This window comes from Orbicella faveolata, unplaced genomic scaffold (genome assembly GCF_042242905.1).
Source record: "Orbicella faveolata isolate gen_17 unplaced genomic scaffold, um_ofav_v1 contig_14, whole genome shotgun sequence".
In the NCBI taxonomy this organism is placed as follows: Eukaryota; Metazoa; Cnidaria; class Anthozoa; order Scleractinia; family Merulinidae; genus Orbicella; species Orbicella faveolata.
This window is the reverse complement of record NW_028301541.1, coordinates 21,604,332-21,630,183: the sequence shown is the minus strand read 5'-3', so window position 1 is coordinate 21,630,183 and position 25,852 is coordinate 21,604,332. Positions and strand designations below refer to the sequence as shown.

The 25,852-nt window shown below is 40.3% G+C and overlaps 1 protein-coding gene across 1 annotated transcript in view; it reads left to right on the top strand.

Annotated features, from left to right (window-relative positions):
* Positions 1-15,482, top strand: part of LOC110062176 (uncharacterized) — a 37,652-nt gene extending 22,170 nt beyond the window's left edge. The window contains exons 19-30 of the mRNA XM_089286079.1: positions 1,314-1,613; positions 3,093-3,392; positions 4,950-5,249; positions 7,042-7,317; positions 7,831-8,145; positions 9,212-9,606; positions 10,083-10,177; positions 10,751-10,925; positions 11,599-11,668; positions 12,764-13,044; positions 13,637-13,793; positions 14,363-15,482. Of these exons, the coding sequence (XP_089142205.1) occupies positions 1,314-1,613; positions 3,093-3,392; positions 4,950-5,249; positions 7,042-7,317; positions 7,831-8,145; positions 9,212-9,606; positions 10,083-10,177; positions 10,751-10,925; positions 11,599-11,668; positions 12,764-13,044; positions 13,637-13,793; positions 14,363-14,547 (2,849 nt within the window). The 3' untranslated portion in view covers positions 14,548-15,482. The remainder of the gene's footprint in view (positions 1-1,313; positions 1,614-3,092; positions 3,393-4,949; positions 5,250-7,041; positions 7,318-7,830; positions 8,146-9,211; positions 9,607-10,082; positions 10,178-10,750; positions 10,926-11,598; positions 11,669-12,763; positions 13,045-13,636; positions 13,794-14,362) is intronic.
* The last annotated feature ends 10,370 nt before the right edge of the window (positions 15,483-25,852 follow it).

Sequence of the window (25,852 nt, the reverse complement as noted above, 5' to 3'; positions counted from 1 at the left end):
GCCTTTACAAATAGTTTTGTTTCATTGCACCATGGTTAACAGAGGGGAATGGTTGTAAAGCCTAACGAACTTCAAAGGAACGAACAAAGATGACAAGGTAGTAATAGATGTCCAACAAAAGCAATTAAATGTAGACAAGATGATAGGTGCAAGTGCAGCCATAACACTACTGGAAAAACAGACCTGAAAAATTTTTCAGGCTTTGAACGGGATTCGAACCCACGACCTTTGCGTTACCGGTGTAATGCTCTCCCAACTGAGCTATCAAAGCCACATGAGAGCGGTCGTGTGTGGGTTGGCTACCGGTGCAATGCTCTCCCAACTGAGCTATCAAAGCCGCATGAGAGCGGTCGTGTGTAGGCTGGTGACATCGCAAAGGTCGTGGGTTCGAATCCCGTTCAAAGCCTGAAAATTTTTTCAGGTCTGTTTTTCCAGTAGTGTTATGGCTGCACTCGCAGCTATCATCATGTCTAAAGATGACAAGATTTATGTCAGAAACTGCACGACCGAGTAGAGTCGACATTTCAATGTTTTGCACCCATACACTATGCATGAGTTACGTAACCAAAACGTTTCTATAACAAACAACTATTTTGTTTGGTGCACAGTCAAGGCCAAAACGTGCAACTTCTCTAACTAACCATTGCCCTCTATTAACAAAGCTTTCCGGATCAAAAATGAAACACCTTTGATTTCAAACAAATTCGCAGAAAGTTGCCCTTAAAACTTATGTGCTTTTGACTGCACGAATCATTGTTTTAGAATTGCGGCAAGTCGACTTTCAGTCGTAACGTGGAATTTTTTTTTTAATAAACTTTATTGTAAACTTTTTTTTATAAACTGAATATGAGTCTTGAGGCCCCATTAGGGCGAGGGAGGACTGAGTATTTCACATTCCGTTAATTTTGGTCTAAATATCCCGTAATCGCTTAATTTAGCGTAATTTCAATTGCAAAAATAGTATTTAACGATTTTCCTGCTCTACATCCCGTTTTATCTGATCCTAACGCCCTATCAATTTTCCCCCAAATATCCCGTACCCTAAAAAACGCCTAATAAGACCTCAGTCTTCCCTGCAAGAAACTTGAGCGACGAAGTTGCCAAAAACGAAAACAGAGTTTTGAGAAAGTTGATATCTTTTGCGTGCTGTTAAGGTGCTGGTATAGGTACCATCGATGCTTAGCAAAGCGCTACCCTACATCAAAAGGTCATACTGTGATGTGAATCAAAGGTGATCAAAGCCGTTCAACTGATTAAAGTTGGCCAATAAGCTTTCTACTGGTGGCGCTGATATTTTAATTATCTCTCACCAGTTCCCAGTTCGTCTCCCGTGAACATTACAGTACACACAACAAACTCGACGTCACTTTCAGTAAGCTGGAACCCAGTTCCCCTTGGTTTCGAGAATGGTGTGATCACTGGTTACAAAGTCTTTTATGTGGACCAGGCCAACTCTGTTGCGAAGCTCCATAAAAACGTTCCGCCTTCGACGTTATCAGTCAAACTTAGTGGTCTGTTGGTTCACACTAATTACTGTATCCAGGTGTTAGCGGTTACACGGAGAGGTGATGGACCGCTGAGCGATTGTATCTTGGCCAAAACTGCTGAAGGAGGTATGCAATAGGCCATTTCCGAGTTACCTTGCGCCTCTTTTTCAAAACGGGTCCTCGTGTAAAACGTTTCATATGAAAGTGAGTTTGACTTGCTTGAAAATGAACCTGTAGGGGGAACACATTTTCATACGAATGATTTCGCACAAAATGACTCGTTTTGACACAGAGGCAAAAGGCAACACGGAATTTCTCGTGCGAAAGAGTAAAGGACAACTTAAGCCTACTCTGGAACCCATAGTCACTATGACTTTTGACAGCGTGAGGCAATTTTGGGGCGATTACGACGTTTAATTAAATTGGCAGTGAAAACATGGCGACGTTGGACGATTTTACGCAACTTCAAGCCACTAAAAACAAAGCTGTAGAGATTTTAAACTATACTTTGACAAAAGTTATGACGAAACTCATTGTCAATAACAGGACAGATGCGTGAAAAACTGTCGTCAATTTGTTTTTTACAATAAATGATCGCATGTAAAGATTTTAAGGAAAGCGACCACTTTTTTAAGTTTAAAAAACATGTTTCGACAGAACTTCTGTCATCTTCAGTTGAATGAATGATTACAAAGCAAGTTGAATAATAAATAGGCAAAAATGCTAATTAAGACAAATAGTAACAACAGAACGTGAAAAGGTGTAAATTAAAAGGATAGTTTTAGATTTACATGGTGTAATTGCTGATTGAGGCAAGGTAGTTCTTTTTGAATATGGATAGCCTCCTTTATCTTGAGTTGAAAGCTGGTAGTGGCGTGATCTAAAATATGAAAGCAGTCAATTGAACACAATGAGCGACAACGTTCAGAATTCTGAAGATGTTTGAAGATGTGAGAGGCCCTATCAACGGCTAAGTGCTCACGTACGCGTGTGGAAAAATGTCGGGAGGTTTCGCCGACATAACAGGCATTACAGCCCGCACATGTAAACTTATAAACTACACGTGAACGAAGCCCGCCGGGGATAGGGTCTTTCACACCAAAAAGGTTACCTATCTTAAAGGAAGAAAAAACTAATTTGATGTCTAAATTATTACAATAGCGTTTGATTAAGTGCCGAATCTTCTTTTGAGTGATGACAGAAAAATGGCCTATGTACGGCAGCTTAAAGTAAAACGTGGGCGAGGTGGTAAGGGGGTAGCCCCGGGGACAATGATTGCTATGGGCCCCAGTGGTGAACCATTTCAATCCACTCTAGTTTGGTTTTTCAACCATCAGTCATGCGAATTACTACGAGGCTGCTGGCGCTGCTGTGCACGTTGGCTGCTCTCTACAATAATGCTCTCAAATTGAAACCATTGAAAGCTACCAGGAGCCCTATATTGAGAAAGCGCTGCCCTTTCAGTCGACTTTTCAGAGATTCATCACTATTGCATGTAAGGCTAAGCCTGTTGTGGTTTCTTAACAAGGTGGGGTTTTGGAAAATGATATCGTCCAATCTTCACTTGATAATAAATTTCCCTGTTTCATTTTATATTCTCCCCAGTCCCCGGCCAGCCACCGGCAAATATTACAGCGCAAGCTGCAAACTCCACCTCGATCACAGTAAGTTGGCGTCCCGTCCCTCCAGGTCATGAGAATGGAGTAATCATTGGTTACAGAGTACTGTATGTCGACGAAAGCGAAACTCAACCAAGGCTCAATTCGTCCGTACAAGCCAACGTCTTTGTTTTCGAAGTGACGGGATTGATGCCTTTTACAAATTATTGCATTCAAGTTTTGGCATTCACCAGACTGGGCGATGGAAATACGAGTGACTGCGTGATCATTTCGACTGCTGAAGGTGGTAAGTGCAATACATAACTAACGGAAAATCGTTTTTTTTTTTTTTGAGCTATGAAGATATTTACCTTTGTTTAATTTTAGTGCTTCAGCGGGTGAGGTGAACCATAGGTAATTGAGAGAAATGGTTAAGAAGCCCGGTAAACATCAAAGAAGCAAACAAACAGGCCAACAAAAACATACAACAAAGAACTTTGCTAGGTTTCATAACCATTTCCCTCTATATGACTATTGGTGAACTAAACACCGCCTTTACAAATAGTTTTGTTTCATTGCACCATGGTTAACAGAGGGGAATGGTTGTAAAGCCTAACGAACTTCAAAGGAACGAACAAAGATGACAAGGTAGTAATAGATGTCCAACAAAAGCAATTAAATGTAGACAAGATGATAGGTGCAAGTGCAGCCATAACACTACTGGAAAAACAGACCTGAAAAATTTTTCAGGCTTTGAACGGGATTCGAACCCACGACCTTTGCGTTACCGGTGTAATGCTCTCCCAACTGAGCTATCAAAGCCACATGAGAGCGGTCGTGTGTGGGTTGGCTACCGGTGCAATGCTCTCCCAACTGAGCTATCAAAGCCGCATGAGAGCGGTCGTGTGTAGGCTGGTGACATCGCAAAGGTCGTGGGTTCGAATCCCGTTCAAAGCCTGAAAATTTTTTCAGGTCTGTTTTTCCAGTAGTGTTATGGCTGCACTCGCAGCTATCATCATGTCTAAAGATGACAAGATTTATGTCAGAAACTGCACGACCGAGTAGAGTCGACATTTCAATGTTTTGCACCCATACACTATGCATGAGTTACGTAACCAAAACGTTTCTATAACAAACAACTATTTTGTTTGGTGCACAGTCAAGGCCAAAACGTGCAACTTCTCTAACTAACCATTGCCCTCTATTAACAAAGCTTTCCGGATCAAAAATGAAACACCTTTGATTTCAAACAAATTCGCAGAAAGTTGCCCTTAAAACTTATGTGCTTTTGACTGCACGAATCATTGTTTTAGAATTGCGGCAAGTCGACTTTCAGTCGTAACGTGGAATTTTTTTTTTAATAAACTTTATTGTAAACTTTTTTTTATAAACTGAATATGAGTCTTGAGGCCCCATTAGGGCGAGGGAGGACTGAGTATTTCACATTCCGTTAATTTTGGCCTAAATATCCCGTAATCGCTTAATTTAGCGTAATTTCAATTGCAAAAATAATAATTAACGATTTTCCTGCTCTACATCTCGTTTTATCTGATCCTAACGCCCTATCAATTTTCCCCCAAATATCCCGTACCCTAAAAAACGCCTAATAAGACCTCAGTCTTCCCTGCAAGAAACTTGAGCGACGAAGTTGCCAAAAACGAAAACAGAGTTTTGAGAAAGTTGATATCTTTTGCGTGCTGTTAAGGTGCTGGTATAGGTACCATCGATGCTTAGCAAAGCGCTACCCTACATCAAAAGGTCATACTGTGATGTGAATCAAAGGTGATCAAAGCCGTTCAACTGATTAAAGTTGGCCAATAAGCTTTCTACTGGTGGCGCTGATATTTTAATTATCTCTCACCAGTTCCCAGTTCGTCTCCCGTGAACATTACAGTACACACAACAAACTCGACGTCACTTTCAGTAAGCTGGAACCCAGTTCCCCTTGGTTTCGAGAATGGTGTGATCACTGGTTACAAAGTCTTTTATGTGGACCAGGCCAACTCTGTTGCGAAGCTCCATAAAAACGTTCCGCCTTCGACGTTATCAGTCAAACTTAGTGGTCTGTTGGTTCACACTAATTACTGTATCCAGGTGTTAGCGGTTACACGGAGAGGTGATGGACCGCTGAGCGATTGTATCTTGGCCAAAACTGCTGAAGGAGGTATGCAATAGGCCATTTCCGAGTTACCTTGCGCCTCTTTTTCAAAACGGGTCCTCGTGTAAAACGTTTCATATGAAAGTGAGTTTGACTTGCTTGAAAATGAACCTGTAGGGGGAACACATTTTCATACGAATGATTTCGCACAAAATGACTCGTTTTGACACAGAGGCAAAAGGCAACACGGAATTTCTCGTGCGAAAGAGTAAAGGACAACTTAAGCCTACTCTGGAACCCATAGTCACTATGACTTTTGACAGCGTGAGGCAATTTTGGGGCGATTACGACGTTTAATTAAATTGGCAGTGAAAACATGGCGACGTTGGACGATTTTACGCAACTTCAAGCCACTAAAAACAAAGCTGTAGAGATTTTAAACTATACTTTGACAAAAGTTATGACGAAACTCATTGTCAATAACGGGACAGATGCGTGAAAAACTGTCGTCAATTTGTTTTTTACAATAAATGATCGCATGTAAAGATTTTAAGGAAAACGACCACTTTTTTAAGTTTAAAAAACATGTTTCGACAGAACTTCTGTCATCTTCAGTTGAATGAATGATTACAAAGCAAGTTGAATAATAAGTAGGCAAAAGTGCTAATTAAGACAAATAGTAACAACAGAACGTGAAAAGGTGTAAATTAAAAGGATAGTTTTAGATTTACATGGTGTAATTGCTGATTGAGGCAAGGTAGTTCTTTTTGAATATGGATAGCCTCCTTTATCTTGAGTTGAAAGCTGGTAGTGGCGTGATCTAAAATATGAAAGCAGTCAATTGAACACAATGAGCGACAACGTTCAGAATTCTGAAGATGTTTGAAGATGTGAGAGGCCCTATCAACGGCTAAGTGCTCACGTACGCGTGTGGAAAAATGTCGGGAGGTTTCGCCGACATAACAGGCATTAGGATGGGGTCTTTCACACCAAAAAGGTTACCTATCTTAAAGGAAGAAAAAACTAATTTGATGTCTAAATCATTACAATAGCGTTTGATTAAGTGCCGAATCTTCTTCTGAGTGATGACAGAAAAATGGCCTATGTACGGCAGCTTAAAGTAAAACGTGGGCGAGGTGGTAAGGGGGTAGCCCCGGGGACAATGATTGCTATGGGCCCCAGTGATGTAACGGTTAACGACACGACATTTTTCCACACGCGTACGTGAGCACTTAGCCGTTGATAGGGCCTCTCACATCTTCCAACATCTTCAGAATTCTGAACGTTGTCGCTCATTGTGTTCAATTGACTGTTTTCATATTTTAGATCACGCCACTACCAGCTTTCAACTCAAGATAAAGGAGGCTATCCATATTCAAAAAGAACTACCTTGCCTCAATCAGCAATTACACCATGTAAATCTAAAACTATCCTTTTAATTTACACCTTTTCACGTTCTGTTGTTACTATTTGTCTTAATTAGCACTTTTGCCTACTTATTATTCAACTTGCTTTGTAATCATTCATTCAACTGAAGATGACAGAAGTTCTGTCGAAACGTTTTTTAAACTTAAAAAAGTGGTCGTTTTCCTTAAAATCTTTACATGTCTGCTGCTATCTAGACCTTTTGGAAATGATCGCATACAGTTAAAAATTCATGTGTCTTTCCGCTTATTGACATGAGAAAATTGGCCAATGAACGCGCGAGAATTTCTGCAGTTATTGTAATAAAGTGTTTCGAATCTACATTTATACCATCAACAAGCAAATTAAATAAATGACAATTGTTATACTTAAAATTTTAAGCACCAGAATTTAAGAGACGTCTTTCATTTCTTTTTAATGTCCTCATTTACAGTACCATCAGCAGCTCCTATCAACCTATCAGCGTTCAGCTCTGACTACAGTACGGTCATTTTGTCCTGGGACCCAGTTCCCGAAGGTCACGTAAATGGCGAGCTTTTAGGTTACACAGTGCTCGTGAATGGATCCGGCAACTTCTTGTTTGCTGCTCCGTGTTTCTCGTCACTTGAGCTTAGCGATGTGAACATTTCAAGCGACACGTGTATCCGAATGGCCGCTATAACTAAAGTCGGGATTGGGCCGATGACGAATTGCACACAAATTGATTTCGGTAGGTTCAGCTTTTGTCCTTGTACCGCTATAGCTGGGTAGTAACCCTGCCATTTTGGTAAATCTTTCTCCGGTTATTACATTCCCATAAGGAATATAAACCACATCAGATCTTATAAGACGCGTTAATGCCAACTAGAAGTTGATGGTAGTTAAATTTGAGTTACTTTTATTAATGCCTGAACATCCTCCGGGGAGAAGGGGGGCACAAATGTCTCGGTTTTAATCCAGGAAAATGACATTTAAAGATTGGCAGCACTTCATCAGAACAGAAACATGGCAAGTAATGCTTCGACAAAAAGGTTGACGCTCAAAATGTTACTTTCTCGTATTCGCCACAATTAGACAAAGCCTAAACACAGTGGTCGTTTCTGGTTGCTGCCATAAAAGACATAAAATTAACCAACCGGCCATAATCTTGGATATCGCGGGCTCACTAAAACATCGCAACGGTAATTATTCCCCTTTGTGGTTATAAGGCCACGCCACGAAAAACCTTTTCTTTCTCTGTCAGCGCCCGACACCACTTCACCGAAAACAGCTGCTTCGACAGCAATGAGTTTAACAAAAATCAAGGTCACGTGGAAACATGGGACGAGAGAAGGATTGAAGGGAGATTTGGATGGTTTTTACATCAAGTATCAAGCCATCCGTGTCGGCGGTGAACCAGTTGAAGACCAACTTGCTCAGCCAAAGTATACTGTGATAGTTTGTGCTAATGTAAATGAAGTACTTCTTACCGATCTCAAGTCTTACACTATGTACAAGATTCAAGTGGCAGTTATAACACCCAGCGGGATAGGAAACTTCAGTGAGCCCATATATGGAGGTAGATTTTATGTACAAATATACTTCAAAGTTAATTACAAAAATAACTCGTAGTTATATCATGTGCTAACTCTATTCTAACAACTTAGAGATAGATTATTGAGGAGAATAACTATCTTATTAGTCAGCTTTGCAAGATGTCAGACGAATCTCGGTCGCCTGATTATTACAGTAGAGAATCTTTTGCAGGAAAAAAAAGGCGACTAGCACATTTACCCATAATTCGTAACGGACGAAAATATCAACGCATCATTTTACACACTTTTGCACGTTTCATTTAAATGGGGCCTCTTCAGTTAAATAACAACGTTGAAAAAAACTTATTACGTGCATACAATAGTAGCATGAACCCGCAGGTAGTACGCACATGGAGTACGGCATGGTACGTTTGAGGTCACACTTGGAAAAAAAAAAATAAATAAAAAATAAAATAAATTAAAATTTTATCCGTCAAAAAAAAAAAAATGGTACGTTTGAGTGTCGAAAAGTAATTGTTTTTGTATCAGCTACGCTACACGGTTGGCCTAAAAAACTCGCGCCGCTTTTTTATTCAATCAGAAGTCAAACCAAAACCAATTATGACTCGATCGTACACGTTTTCCCGCCCTTTTTGTCAGCTAATTAGTTCTAGTTTTAATTGGTTCATTGTATTGTCTGTGTCCTTTGTGATTGGCTAGAGTGATTTTCCTTTTCTTTTGCTTTTACGACATTAAATTGAAAACAGCTCTAAAAAGAGTACAGAAAACTTCAAATCTATGGCATGCACAATGTCGTTAGTGTAGGGACAAATATTGCCAAAAATATGACTTTTTTGTGGCTGTGTTAGGTTTGCAAGATGTTGCGGTAGATAAAATGCGCTCTTCCTTTTTCCTACGGAGGATTGTTTTACTACATAAAATTCTTCATAAATCTCAGGATCACACCCTGCAGCTCCCAGTCTCCCGGCAGCTATTTTCTTACTGTCTATAAAAACCTTTGTCTTGCGGAAATCAATTGTTGTCTTTTTGACCTTACTCGTTTTCTAAGCTTGTTTTATTACTAACAACAATATTTCCATCTTTGCTCAGAAACTTGTCGATGTACAGAACACTTAAGTGTCACCTTAGTGCAAAGCCCCTTAGATTCATCAGGATTAACCTCCCTCGCCGGTGTCATCACTGACTTGTTAACCACCACGTGTGGTGCATGCGACGAACACAACGTCACGAAGTTAGTCTCCGCCGACAGCGTCGCGGAAGAGAAGATATCTTTCCCCGTGATCAAGACCCAGGCTTTCGGCGACACAGAATACAGCAAGTTCATTCCGGTTATTAATGTCCCTGGTATTGTGGTTATTGGAAAGAAAGGCACTGACAGAGGTCTGCTGACAAAAGTCATGGCAAGCTCCATTTTTCATTCTTGGCCCGTTTTCCTTTTGACAATGGTAACAGCTCTTTTGGCGGGAATTATCATTTGGATTCTGGTGAGTTGCCCTGGCCTTATATTAACCTTTCATTCACAGCAATGCTAAAACTCAGAACAAACATCTCATGAAAGTACTTCAGTGCTTGCTTGCGTTTTATCAGCTGTATACGGCAACCGGTAGCATTACCTCGTACAGAATAATAAATAGTACGAGATGAAAGCACTGCTCAATAGCTTTCATTTGAATGGTCACACACGAGGGTTTTATCCACAGACTTAAGAGTTACAACCACCTTGTACAGCATAATAAACAGTACCACATGAAAGTACTGCTCAATAGCTTTAATTTGAATGGTGACACACTAGGGTTTTATCAACAGACTTAGAACCACCTTGTACAGCATAATACAAAGTAAAACGTTGTCGGTGAGGAGGGGGCGGTACAAAACACTTGTGATAGTATACCATAAGGGCGATCAAATCCAATGTGGTTGCATTCCATGACTCTTACATGCAGTTCATTTCCCCTTGCAGGACTCCAGTTCCAATCAAGAACAATTCCCTCGAACTTTTTGCAAAGGAGCTGGTGAGGGTTTCTGGTGGTCGGTCATTACCTTTTCAACAGTCGGGTGAGTTGAAATATGACTGACCCTAAGCTAGCTCCTCACTTTAGCAAGCAAGTCTATATTTCCTAACTGAACGCTCCTTTATCATATTAGCTCATTATCGAGTTGTCTTGAGCCTTTCTATCAAAGCGAGGTCTGGTGCACAACCATTCATATTAAAATGAGTTTAATTTTCATGTGGATGAAATTTCATTTTCATATGAGAGGATGGACACCAAGACTCGATTTGTGAGAGAGACTAAAGGTAATTCGGAAATGGTCTATAAGCAATCCTCTGTATGAAAAAGATGGCGACTGGTACATTTACCCATAGTACACGGCGCACGAAAACCTAGCATACACAAGATCGAAAGAGAAGGACAAATATTGCAAAAATATGGCTTTCATTCTACTTTATAGGCTGTGTAAGGCTTACACGTTATTGTGGTAAATGTACAGCCGCTATCTTTTTTGGCTTAGGGCTTTGTCCCTGGCCTCGCCGAATATCAGCCGATATATGGAAACCTCGCATTTTCAGCTTATCTTGTTAAGTATGAGGGACCCGGATTAAGTGTTTGTTCTATTTCTCGTAAACAGATATGGTGACCGTTGTCCCAAGTCCATACCAGCAAAGGTATTTGCGGTGGTCTGGTTTCTGATTGGACTCGTGATTTTCTCGCTTTTCATTGGCTCATTGACAGCAGTACTTACCGTTACAATCGTTTCAATGGATTTATACGGTGCGAGCGCCACCAGCTCTAGCGACGGCAAGGTATTGAGTGTGGTGTCAACACTCTGCAGCAAACTTAAATAAAAATGAGTTTTAATATAGATAACTGACTGAACTTTCGACCAGAAAATCCTGGCATAGCTAGTCAAACTTAGCCACAAACGAGCAAAACTTCTCAAGATGCCCGCACGTTGTCGAATGTTTGGAGCAGAACATTCTTACTTCGTTTATCAGTTGAGTAAGTCGTGACGGAGCTTTGGTGAAGAAGTTTTGGCCTTAAAATACGGTGTTGACAGGGGTAACGTTCCTCGTTTCCAACGGCTGTGCGTCGCCTACGATTTCGCGCGCTTTGCTGCTATGACGCCAAAAGCCCACAATTTGCCATTGGAAACGGATCCAGTTGTCTGTGACAACAACACGATTTTAACCTTAAACTGCCTGGTCACCAAACGTCCGTCGCGTTTTACCCAACTGATAATCATAGTAAAGTAGCCGAAGACAATTGCGAGTTTCATTCCGCATGGAACTCGCGAGTGTCTTCGGCAGTTGCTTCTCCATCGAAAAAAAATTGAGGACAGCATTGTTGGAGAGGGTCAGGCATATTCCTAGACAGGGATAAGCTCGACTGTCAAATAAGACACCAATACAGATATTCAATGAAAATTCTTTGAGTAGCTAGAATATGTAGAATATCGTTGTTTTTCGTTCATTACAGATTGCGGTAGTTGCGAACTCTTCTGAACATCAGATGGTGGTTAAGAAATTCCGAAACAAGATAAATATCGGTGAGTACGTAGCGTATTATCCACGCGCTGTCATTGGCGAACAAGCCCGCGATGTAAGAAAAAATATTCAAATGTTACTGTTTATGGTGGTCAATGCGCGTGCTTAGCTATACCTAGCTAGTTTACAGGCATGCCACTTAAACTGAAAGAAACAAATGTATCAACTAAACATAATAGGCTTAAAAATTCCAACTAGTACTGGCGGGAGGCAGACTAGTTGGCTATTTACAAGCATGACCGAGGAGTTGAACTAGGGTCTACCAAGAAACAACTCCAGCTTATTGGTCAGAGCGGGACTTGAACGCGAGACCTCCGGATTTCAAGTTCTGTGTCCTAACCCGGTTGAATTCTCACATTTCTTGTATAAGTTTGTTTCAAATTCATGCATATTTAAGATGGCTACCAACGGTTTCCAAGATTTTTCAGCCCTTCTTCTTTAACGAATCGATACCACCGCTAATTTTTAGTTGATGGCATACAAATATACTATATTTAAACAAATGCCGAATCATCGGTGAACAATGATTAGGCATTGTCCAATGTTTGGCCATTTTTTAAATGTCAATATCGCCACATCGACTAAAAGATAATCGCAATACTGACCTATCAAAGGAAAAGTGCTGAAAAGTGTTGAAAACCGGTGGTCAGCCACCTTTTCAAACTCTTTAGTCACGAAAGGAAATCATAACCTCGAAATTTTTGGACTTTTACGAATTTTATTTCTACGTTTTCTCATTATTTGGTAATAAAACTCAGCTATAAAAACGAACATCGTTTCGACCTCTCCGAGGTCATTTTCAAGTTCCAGTAAACTATAAAATAACATACAAATATAAAAGTCTTAAAAAGAAATGGCAATGTAAAAATCTTAAAGCATGTTAACATGCATAGTTACAATTAGTTTTAGTTTCGATCGAGAAGATGTGAAATATTGACCTTATTTCCGACAGCTCAAAGTTCGTAAAATATATTCCTTTACGCGTCCTATTTTCAACTCCCTTCTTGGTGTTCGATAAAATGTGGTCAAACACGGTCTTTCGGTCTTGATATCTTACCTAAACTACATATCATTTGACCAGAGTGACTTCACTGCAGGATCTACGTTTCCGGATGTAAACTCGATGGTGGAAGCTTTACAAAGCGGTAACATATCTTCAGTGTTACTGGAGATGTACGTTCCTGTCAAGAGAAAAGATCTGTTTAACAACTCCTGGTTTGTGGTCAAGCAACTTCTAGAGGCAGAAATAACTCATGGAGTTCTACTCCAAGGGGCGGGGGTCTCAAAATTGGCGAAAGAGATGAAGAATTTAATAGCGACGAACAACATTCAGACAAAATATTTAGCACAGCAAAACGACGTCGTGGATCAATCTGAGGTAAGACTTGAAACAACCAGTGCAATATCGATAAACAGCTCATTTCTCCTTACAAGGATCTCATATTACAAGTAGGCATGTGAAGAGAATATGCAACTGGACACCATTGAGGCCCGATTAGGGGTTTTCGGGATACGGGATATAGGGGTGAAAAACTGACGGAATACAGGATATCCAAGGGGGAAATAAATGGGATATGGCATATTTAGATCAGATAAAACGGGATATCGAGTAGAAAAATCGTTAATTTTTGCAATTGGAGTTAACGGGATGGGGGATATTTAGGCCAAAAATTCTCGGGATGTGGGAAACTCAGACCCCCCCCCCCCCCCCCTCCCCGCTCCCCGCCTAATGAGGCCTCACTGGCTAGGAAATGGTCAATCGGAGACATTTTTTTGTGAGAAAAGTACCAACCAATCATTGGCAAAAGCTTCTTGGTCGATCTACAACTTAAATATGTAGACTCGTAGATGCTAGTCGATATAATTAGGTTACGGTTGTTATTTGATTTTAAAAGCCAATTTTCAAGTAGATCAGTTAGGTTCTTCGGTAAATATTCTTTTTTTCTGCTTCCTCTACGCTTTCAATCCAGGTTGACTCGTCGTTTGTGGTTTTCTTTGAACCAAGTAGTCCTTACTTCCTCAACACCATGGTCATCAGTATCGCGCTTTTGTTCTTTGCCGTGTTATGTGGCCTGTTTTATCAATCCATCTGTTACAAACGGCTGTGTAGGGAACCTGGTACCCAAGGTATGTTAAATTGGCCATCAACTGAGTAGATATTTAGTATATAAGCCAAAATTTGGCACCTGTTTCTGTTGAGGGACCTGATTTGGTACTTTTTCACGTATGCCTTCACGTCACTGACTGACCGTCCAAACCATTCGGGCCGGCTGGCTAATTAACTGGCTGGTTGACTGGTTAGCTGGTTAGCTGACTGACTGACTGACTGACCGACCTACCGCCGACCGAACGACCTACTAACTCATTTACGGGCTGACTGACTGGATGGCTGCCTAAATGATTGTCCGAACGACCCTACTGCTGACAGGCCAGCCGGCTGGCTGGCTGGCTGGCAGACTGGCTGACTGACTGATTGACTGACTGATTGATTGACTAACTGTCTGTCTGTGTGTCTGTCTGACTGGTTGGCTGGGTGACTAGCTTGCTAGCTGGCTGCCCAGCTGGCAGACTGAATGGCTGGTCACAGCCGTCCAGAGTGGTTGGAAGGCGGTTGGCTTGCTGGTTTGCTGACTGCTTGGCTGGAAGGAAGCCTGAAGTAATCATGAAAACTTTACTGACATTACTATATATTTCAGGAACATGCAGATGTGGCATCATGAAGAGGGATATCACAGAATCAGTGGAGAAGTTCTATCACGACTTTTCTAAAACATATCATCGACTGCGTGAGAAATACAATATAAAACCTGCTAACCATGTCACAACAACAGACACGTGTACAGAAAAAGCCGTGAGGAAAACATTGACTTACACGCCATAGCAAAGCTAAGGATCGAGAAAATGTTGAATTTTCACTCAGCACAGAAGGAAAAACTTGATCTCTCATGAGATTAGTTGGCACGTGAAAGGCCACAGCAGTTGTTAGAAACAATCGTGGAAAGGCGCGGGGTTTTAAATCTTCAAGTGCCAACCATGCTCTTGCATTAGTGTCTTTGACCAATCAGTAAATGTAGATATATATATAAGGAAAGACCGTTGCATAATTAAGCAATGGAGCACTTTCTCCGTGTTTACATAGCCTCATCTAAACTCGAGGGGGGCTGGGAGAATTCGAGACAGTTGTGCAAACTCGAGACGCAGTCGAGGCTTTGCGTAACTTTCGAGAATTTTCCCATCCCCACGAGTGTTTAGAAAAGGCTATGTAAACACGGAAAAAAGTACTCTAATACTTTAATAAAATATTTCTCAAAAATACGCGCGAATATAAAACGTCACATCTATTTTTACATACTTTCATCTAATCGCACCTATCGACCGATGAGAGCGCGCGTAGTATCCCAGGTATCTTATGATGCCCCATGTTGGTCTTTGTTCCTTGGCCAGATGGTGAAAATGTCGTAGAAGTAATAGAACAATAATATCAAAAAGATTCGTTTTTCGCATAGAAGCAAATCTATCATAGACCACTTTATCCACATTGGTAACTCTGGCAGTCCGGAATCAGCAAGAAATATTTGTATACACTAGCATCACTACTTTTTCATTTAAACTGCAAATCAACTGAAGAAGTTAGTTAGACCTCTTGTCTTGTATCTTTCAATTGTTACACTCCTGGGAGAGCTTTTCGAATTTCTCTATCTCTGTTTGAAATTTTCAACATGTGCAATTTAGCCGATCACTGATCGCTGCTGCTTACAGCTTTGATGTGTGTTATCCTTTGAAAACTCTACATTTCAAATACGTGTATGTACAAAACGCCGTTGATGAAGACTTCTCATGGTGGGATACGTAAATCCAGGTAAAAGCACCAATACTAAAATAGAAGAAAGAATAGATTTTCAGCGAGACCCCACAAGTCTGAACAATCTTCCCAAGTGCTTCAATGCCCTTTTTGTCTTTTCAGTCGTATTAATAACGGCCCTTTTCACGGCTAGCTTTTCTAATTTGCATTACAATTTAATCCAAAGCGGTTGCGAGGCAATTTCGGGCAAAAAAGTGCAAAATTACTCGAAATTGCTTCGCATACATGTTGAATTATTTTGTAATGCAAATGAGAAAAGCTCACCGTGAAAAGGGTTAGCACGATCTTTCAAAGCCGCTAAAAGCACAGAAGGCTCAGGATCCTATCAAGGTCCCAACAAACAGGAGGCGCCGGAATGAAGCTTTAGCGTTTTTGGAAGGGAAACGTCCAAGCTGCGTTGTAAGTCACATTTGTACCAGGAATCAACAATATTAACATCTAGTTATTAATATTATTATTTCCCCTCTGTTCTGTTGACTAATGACAAACAAGTGGCAGAAAGTAGTTGCTTTCTGAGACCTAGCTATTCTGGTCCGTTTCTCAAATTCAATAAGCTTGTTTTGTAATATACATTGGGAAATACAAATAGCTGATTCGCACATAGATGATTAATATTAGGAAAACCAAGAATCAACAAACAAACTTCTTTTACTTGAATCATTAAGAAGGCAACAAAAGCCAGTTGTGTTATAATTTTATTGCGAACTTTTTTTTCCCTCTTTGTCACACCAATAATGTACCATTTTGGAATACCAGATGTTTCGATGCTGAGTCATAATGACACACTCTCAATCGTTTGTCCTATGGCGAATAATCGATTTATAGAATCCACATGAATGCTCCATAGTTTCTTATCATATCTTATAACAAAGCATTTAAGCATTCATTTAATGTTTGCCTGAAGTAAAATGCAAAGATATACATTTCAAACTCGGTCGCAATTTTCAAGTGTTCGTGAAATTAACTTTATCAGAGCTGCGATAATTCACGCACCGTATGTCGTGCAGGAAGTCTCTGAACCGTTGCTATTGCGAATTACTAAGAGATAGAAATATCTCCTCCCACCAGTGTTGCAAATGTATTGATATAGATGAGCGTTCGTCAGTATTCGACAGCCGCAGAAAGACTAAACAGTAAATAGTCTAAAAGCTTTTTATGGCTTCAGTCGGACGGCGGAGTTTCGCCTCCTGCGCAACGCTGTATTTGGGAGGGAGAATTTCATGACAAAGACAAGATCGAAGAGGTCCTGTTTCGGTTCTGGTCATTTTCCGAAATTTTAGGTCGGTTTTTATCTTCGGTTTTTGTTCTTAAAATCGAGTAAAAAACCAGGTATAAGAACCTGCATTGTGAGGACCTGTTAGGCTAAGACTCTCCATTTAGATAGCCTTTACATGAGAATCTGTTATCCCATTCATATAAAAACCTGTTTAGGCTACTTTGGAAAACTACAGTTTCTTATGCATGGGTTTTTCTATTTCCGGTTTTTCGGTCTTGACATCTGAGTGTTACGGTTTTCGATTTTTTTTCCCTTTTTCTACGATTCTGTATTCATTGCGTCTTCAGTCAACAACACTGTTCTGACAGTCAAGATAACTATGGAAAAGCAATAAGCCTATACTTTTATGAATACAGGCCCAGATATCATTTCAGCAAGTGATATGCAACCCACTCTTCCACAATTGTGCAGAGGGCACGTGAAACTAGTGGGTAACTACAATCTTTTTTATAAGAATATATTCTATAAGAATACCCAGGCTGAAATTTGCGAAATTTTAAGAATATTTTAAGAAAAAACCCAAGGCTGAGATTTTGAAAAGAATACAATTTTGTGTGTTGAAAATTTGTCAATACAATACAATTATATCCTTTTAACTGAAACCGTATAAAATGTTTCCGTTCTCTAAACGGCAAAACTGTCCAAAACAAGCAATAAAAACAGCACTAGCCGTATGTTCGATGCTGCTGATAACATTTCTGCAAGAAGCTATTTGCATCATATTAGGCTTAAATGCCTGCAGACTGACTCCAAAATTACTTCAACGCCAGATAAAATACATTCCAAATCAGAAATGTCATATGCTATAATCTAACAATATTCACAAGAATATTTCCAGACTAAAATCGGCAGAAAAATAAGAATTTTTCTACCCAAAAGACAATATTCTTATTAAAAAAAAAGGTGTAGTCGTAGATTTATGCCCTGTCACAAGATTCTATTTCTGAATGATCTCCTGCCTGAAGAATCCACATTTAATGAAATGCATCGCGAGTGCTTTTTGTCGGTAGAAAGGACTTTGATCGGTCGAGAAAATTTTGCATTCGAGAAGTTTTCATTCGAAAGTTGACGCTAATTAAATAGTTTTAACTTCCTGATTCGAATGACAGCGAAATAATTATTCACGGCCAGTGTACTTTCATCAGTCATGTCTTAAAAGTCGGTCGAGAAATCAAAAGTACTGTTTCAATAGCTTTATTCAAATTTCTAAAACAACTGTTCTTCCCTTTGTACTTTAAAATTCTGTTATGTCAATCGTTGTACACGATTTTGACAGCAACATCCGGACCTATCGAAATGGTGACTTGACAAGGTTTGAAGAGATATATGTACCCCTCGGAGCTTTTATGTTATTTTGGTCTGGTACAAAATTACCTTTTAATAGAAGGAGATAGAAAAACATCAATGAGATAATAATAAACCACAAAGGAAGAAGGATGATTAAGGATGGAAAAGATTAACACGGGCTTGAAAAATTTAGGCTAAACTTTTCAAGATGCTCAAACCGTGTGAGGTAGAAAACAAGGGCCAGACTCACAAGGAAGATTATTCGTTCTTGTCCCCAGACCCCAGAGCTACCTGTCTACACCTGTCTGCCTTTTCCTCTGTCTTTTCCTCGTTGCTCTGTGGACCCGACACACATATATAGTGAGGGTTCTGGCACAGCACTCACGCAACACAGTGCAAGCGTAACGCAACTCCTCATCTGAAGATTCGGAGTTGCGTTACGCTTGCACTGTGTTGCGTTCGCTTGTGTCCAGAACCCTCACTATATATGTGTGTGTGTGCCACAAAATAGAATCGCGCGAGCGGTCGGTGGTTACCAGAAATTTCGACAACCACTGTGCCAGAACGGGTCCAGCGAAGCTGCAACGTCTGTAATCAATATGCGCGGATGTGCCATTCACTAGTATATACAAAAATGTGTCAGAAATATTTTCGTATTGAACAAGTATATGCACAGTGTATACGCCGACATGGCTGCCGGCGGACTTTCAGAGGCCATTCAAAACCTACCTCCGGAGCTTCGTGAGATGATTCTCAAGGAGTACATAGCGATAAAAATTAAGGAAAAAAAGGAAATGGGGTGGGGTAAGGTACACAAGAATATTCTAAAACTGCCATTCTGCGAATTCGAGCAGCAAATTGTGCGAATGGTAGTTTGCGTTGAATATCCGTACTGTTGTTTCGAGTGTTGCTGTTTCCCCTGTTTCGAAATGGAGGGAACTATTCATGAACCCTCGGTAAGGCCGGGGCCAAAACTTCTCGTAGAAGAAGACCCCGATTACAAGAATTTTTTAGAAATATGCTCTTGGAACGGTTATAACTGGCACGAGTGGTTCCGTTTTGGCTGGGAGCGTTAGCGAAAAAGGCGGCGACTAACCTTCGTTCGAAGCAAAAGTTTTGTTTTGAAATCGGCGAGTTGCGTGACATTTTTTTCTCAGAAAGACTGGAACCAAATATTCCCCAGGCCCCTTGGACGAGCAGTACAGAAAAACATGGAGGACAACTCAAGATTGTGCAGATGGCACGTGAAACTAGTGGGTAACTACAATCTTTTTATAAGAATATATTCTATAAGAATATCCAGGCTGAAATTTGCGAAATTTTAAGAATATTTTAAGAAAAAACCCAAGGCTGAGATTTTGAAAAGAATACAATTTTGTGTGTTGAAAATTTGTCAATACAATACAATTATATGCTTTTAACTGAAACCGTATAAAATGTTTCCGTTCTCTAAACGGCAAAACTGTCCAAAACAAGCAATAAAAACAGCACTAGCCGTATGTTCGATGCTGCTGATAACATTTCTGCAAGAAGCTATTTGCATCATATTAGGCTTAAATGCCTGCAGACTGACTCCAAAATTACTTCAACGCCAGATAAAATACATTCCAAATCAGAAATGTCATATGCTATAATCTAACAATATTCACAAGAATATTTCCAGACTAAAATCGGCAGAAAAATAAGAATTTTTCTACCCAAAAGACAATATTCTTATTAAAAAAAAAAGGTGTAGTCGTAGATTTATGCCCTGTCACAAGATTCTATTTCTGAATGATCTCCTGCCTGAAGAATCCACTTTTAATGAAATGCATCGCGAGTGCTTTTTGTCGGTAGAAAGGACTTTGATCGGTCGAGAAAATTTTGCATTCGAGAAGTTTTCATTCGAAAGTTGACGCTAATTAAATAGTTTTAACTTCCTGATTCGAATGACAGCGAAATAATTATTCACGGCCAGTGTACTTTCATCAGTCATGTCTTAAAAGTCGGTCGAGAAATCAAAAGTACTGTTTCAATAGCTTTATTCAAATTTCTAAAACAACTGTTCTTCCCTTTGTACTTTAAAATTCTGTTATGTCAATCGTTGTACACGATTTTGACAGCAACATCCGGACCTATCGAAATGGTGACTTGACAAGGTTTGAAGAGATATATGTACCCCTCGGAGCTTTTATGTTATTTTGGTCTGGTGCAAAATTACCTTTTAATAGAAGGAGATAGAAAGACATCAATGAGATAATAATAAACCACAAAGGAAGAAGGATGATTAAGGATGGAAAAGATTAACACGGGCTTGAAAAATTTAGGCTAAACTTTTCAAGATGCTCAAACCGTGTGAGGTAGAAAACAAGGGCCAGACTCACAAGGAAGATAATTCGTTCTTGTCCCCAGTCCCCAGAGCTACCTGTCTACACCTCGGCTCCTTTTTCCTCGTGCCAAGGGTCCACCCGCCGGCTGAGAGGGAGAGGTGGCTCTGCGGACCCGAATGAATGTAATTACGAGAAGTAAAACCCCAAAACTGATAGACGAAGATATAAGAGAACTCTTATTTCGTCCAAAGTGAAAAATCGGTTTCAGTTTTCGTCACAACCACTCTGGGTTACTTACGTCATGGTGCAAAACATGTAAATTTGTAAAACGAATTTCGCTCAAATAAATTTCGAAAGCATTAGCCTCTTCGAAGCGTTCAGTTAGTTGAGGTGCAGCCGTTTTTAGCGCTGCGCCTAACTAACTGAACGCCTGGAAGAGGCTCTGAAAGCATCGGAAAGAAAATCAGGCGTGAGAAAATACGCCAGCATGTTGAGCACGAGTGGAATTCCAGTTGACCGCTCAATGCTGTCAACAGCTTTTGGGTCACGTTAACGCCGAAAAAAAAAAAAAACGTCTAACCGCAGGTTGAGGTCAAGAAAGGATTTGCTTGGGTGACGATAACCCTTCTAGCCTGCGAGCAGGCTCCCAGCGAGAGCGCAAAGAATATTCGTTTAGCTCGAAATAAAGAATTCGCCAGCGAAGCGAGTGGGATGCGTTCTCTTTCGTCACCAGACCGCTCTCGGCTCGCCCCGCTTGTCCTAGACCACAAAAACCACAATCGACTAGCCTGCACTAAACCCAACCTGTTTGGTTCACGCTATGGACATGACGTCGAAAGTCAACAGTTATTAAGAAAGACAGACGTCGTGGATAAAGTCGCGCTAAACGAATTGATCTCAAAGACGATGGATTTGTAAAGCTATAGAACTGAGCAAAATTAGCGAAAAACGGCCCCAGAAAACTAACGCAACAGACACATTGATAGAACTGCCGCGAACTGGTTGTCAACGGGCATCTCAAATAAACACTAATGAAGCCCCCTTGGCGTGTTTATGTGACCCTTATGTGCAAAAATTCGTTTGCTTCCTGTGACATCGAAACCTGGGAAAGTGAACTGAAGATAGCCCGCCCGAAAGCTGATCAACCTACGGCCAGTGTTTCAGCCTCTTCAAAGGTAGGGGTTGGTCCAGTGAAGAGCGTGAAGGGAAAGAGACGAAAAGGCCTTTCTCGACCTCTCTGCTTCCCCTCCCCTCTCCATTCTACTCTTTTCCCTCCCCTTAGGGCAATCAACCCTGGATCGGAATATTACTGGATTGAAGTAACGTATTATGTTCGAGGCAACTTAAAACTTAATCGTAAAGTAGTCTGTGGCATTATCCGTCGGGATATGATACGTCTATCAACCGCGCCTGACCCTCAAAAATGCACCGCAGTGCGATTGGAAAAAGGAAACAAACAAATCTAAAATGATACTTATTACCTATGAATAATTATTTCCAACATTCACCCAAGGTAGTAAAGATCTTGACTGGCTGACACCAGTTGATAGCCTTTGACCACGCAGGTTTTGAGAACACAGGAAAAACAAACGCTTATTGTTTTGCTAGTGTTTTTCATTGACGTCAAACGTGAGTATCTCACGTACCCATAACTTTTAACCCCTTTCGAGCAATGTTTTAAAAAGCAATATTTTTTCTCAACGATCGTTTGTTCCCGTTTCCGTTTGTATGTTCCTGGAAGCTTTCGCACGCATACTAATCTTGAGCGTGATAATCTAAAAACAGAAAATAGGCGCTTAATTTTTTTCCTAGAGTGCGTGACTCACCCATCATGCACACATCACCAGATTACAGGTTAATCCCATATCAGTAACTCCGCCCTTGTTTTCAAGTACCTCTCCGTCTGAACTCTTACCATCCGATCCGATTATTGCTTTCTAATTGTTTTCAAGATACAAGATAACTCTTAGGTTCAGCAGTAAGGCAAAGGTAAGGTCCTGTTATCTATTTTTCACTAAGCTAAAATTCGCGGGATTGGATTGTTGCTTTCTAAACGCATGCATAAATTAAGAGCGTTTTAACACGAACACAGGCCCCTGTTGCTTTGCAAGCGTTTTCGCCGATCTTAGCGCAAAACGACCAAAACGTGCTTGAATAATAACCTAGTTACTACAGTTAACCGTTTGCTGGCATTATAAGTTACACTTGTAAAATCTACACCCTTGATTTCACGTACAAAGGAAGATTTGAACTCTGCCAGCTGCTCCATTTGAATTGCACTTCTCCTCAGGGGTAACTGACAAGTCCATATCTTAATAAGACAAAGGCAAGAAAACATGGTCAAAGTAAAGTGTCCCATTTTATTTCTTACTAAACAGGAAGTTGCATTATTGTATGTACGTCGTTCAGACTGTACGTTTGTAAGTCTTTCATAGGTCGCTCTAACCAAGAATGCTACGAATGTCGAAATATTGTAATTAATGAATATCGTGTTTTGTTGGTTACAATGACTGAAATGCGATGATCATTGATTGACGTGAAGGCACTTAACCTTCAAGTAATTTATCGTTATCTTAAGAGTACTTACTTATTTACTTATCCTCTTCATCGCGGCTGGGACATGAGGCTGCAATCATACCCTGCCAAGGCGATTTTATCTAATTGTCAAACATCATCATTCCTTATAGCCCCCAGTGGGGCATATTGCCGCAACAATACCTCTCCTCCACCGAGTCTTGTCCTGCGCAATTGCCTGAGTCTCTCCCAATGTCAAACCCATCTCACTTAGTTCAATCTCAGCCGTCCTTCTCCAGGTGGTTTTGGGCCTCTCTCTTTTCCTTCTGCCTACAGGCGTTCACCTAAGGGCGACCTTAGGTATCCTCTCTCCTCTCTTATCAAACATAGAAGTCAAAAAATCAATTTTTCTCTTATTTCGTCGACAAAATAGCCTCTAGTTTGATATGAAATGTGATATAGTTTATTGAAGCTCGAAGCGCTTTTGAACCCGAGAAAATCGAGAAAAACGATTTTCGCCCCGGCCATCACCAAAGCGGCCGAACGCAAAGGCTAAAAATTAGAAACTAAACGTAATTTGCGTTCGCGTGTAAGGAAGAACCAAAAGTTCTCGACACTTTTTCTTGAAAGACAAAGTATTCAACTTTCAAAAACAGGTTCGATTGCCAACCGCTGTTCGGAGAGGAGCCCGCGCTCTTCCAGTAAGCGGTGGAAATCGAGCCTAGACGGGAACAGTCTTCAGAAAAAAACAAATATCCCACGTATATGACTGACGTTGAATTCAGCAGGGGTAAAACGCTTCTGATAAAACCAGGTCTCAAATAATTTTTAAACCTGTAAGGGACGGACCATTTTTTTGAAGCGAGAAGGGTGGGAAATTTTCTGGGGCATGACAATCTTTTCTCACCTTTAGATTGTGCATTACTTTGTTTCGTGGGCAAGACCTTGGGCAAGAATTTTTTTGAAGTAAAACACAAAACCTGGATAGTAGGGAGCACTTCCTCGATTTTTTTCCTCATGGCTCCCCTTGACCCCTTGCAGGTTTGGTTTTTTCTTTTCAGCAGTTAATTTTGCTGTGTAGGAAATTTTTTAGGAAATTGCCCAGACCCCCCGCCCCCTTAAAATAATAATGGCCCGTTCCTAAGGCAACCCGCGGCTGTAGAACATGCAGTGGACAGTTCTTCCTTCATGTGACCAGAGGCCAACATGGCGAAAGATCACAGACATGTGATCACATGTTGTATCCTAATTAGAACAAATTTAAAAAATCTAACTTAGAACGGAAAAAAATAGAACATACATTAAAGAACAAATGGACTAAATAATCACATATAGATTAATAGGAAGAAATATAAAAATGTACAAGTAAAATTTACAGAAAGGAAATGAAAAATTTGTCACAGAAATATTATATTACAGTTGTAATATACTGGAAAGGCGCACGATAGTATGAATTCGGTTTGGTTTCAATTTGTGTGCAAATTGGTAACAACATGGTAAATTAACAAAACAATACGGGTTGGTCACAAAAACATTCTCATAACTTGCATAATTATATAAATGCACGACCTCTTTCTTTTTTCGCGCCTTATGATTCGCTGGCAGAAAAAGCGTGCAAACAAGTTCCGGCGTTGGATCAGTGCCGTGTTTGCCAGCGATTGTCTCTGATCCATATTCATAGCAATCGCAGAGTGTTGCACATTTCAAACTGTTTCTGAATGTTTGAAGACGGGTTGTCCGGCTGAGGGCCAATTTTACTCCTGAAGGAAGAAGATGCTTGATGCTGGATGGACCTAACACTTGGAAAGAAATCCTTATTCAAAGGTACGTAAGCACTGCTGTTGAAAAACAATCCCTTAATTTTGTTCAGAATGGCCACACGAGCACCAAACTGTTGCCCAAGCGAGTGAACACGTGGACTCGCTGTGTTCGTTTCGAGGCTCTTAGTTTGAGCGTCGCCGCATCTTGAAACAGGACAGCAAAGCGGTATTTAAATTCCGTGTATTGTTTGAAATATTTACAGGGCAGCCAATTTGAATGGTACTGCGGAAAAAGCTAATTAGTGTTTCAAATTTTCTGAAATTTCGGATGTTTGGTGGTCTAATGCGCCTGAAAGAAACGTTGAAATCAAGATTCAAGGTTTAATCTGAATACACTCGACCAATTAAGGGATCTGGCGACAAAAACTCTTTTACCAATTAAAAGTCAAAAACGCGCGCTAAAATTTTAAAATTGTATCCATGTGGATTTCTAAAGGTCTTCTCCTCGTGTAATTTTTTTCTGAGGCAACTACCTTGCCTCGCCAAGTCTTTCGTTCTATTACTTAGTTTCGTTGGTCGTGGAATGTACGATATTGTACCATAATTTAACTATCATGTGGCTTTTGTTATCTGCCAGTTTCCTAGCTTCTTTAGTATTTGCAGTGTCTGCTAAAGCTTTGATACATGCAGTAGTTTAGGACATTTCTGCATTTGCTGAGCTTGGACTTTTTCAATTCTCCTTGCAGGAATTCAAGGAAGCTTACTCTGGCACGGAGAAAGTTTGAGAAGTGGACAAACTTAAATCGCCAAACAAGGAGAAATTCTTCAAAGATAAGAACTTTGAAAGTGTCTGATAACTAGGTAAAATGGTGGCTGAACAATGTTCAAATTTGCTAAGAAACAATTCCATACTAATTGTCCAGATCGGATTAAAATCGAACTCTATTTGGAGACTGGAAAATGATAGAAAGTACTTTAATTTGCGATTTATCAAATCGCACACTAGCTAATTGTCCGGAGTGGAGAAAATTGAAGAAGTGTAATAATTATCAATGAGAGACTGGAAAATGGAACAGAGTACTTTAATCTACAAGGGAAAAGTATTGCTCTTGGGTCATCAAATCGCACAGTAATTGTCTGGACTGGAGAAAAAAAGTGCTTTACTTGGAGACTGCGAA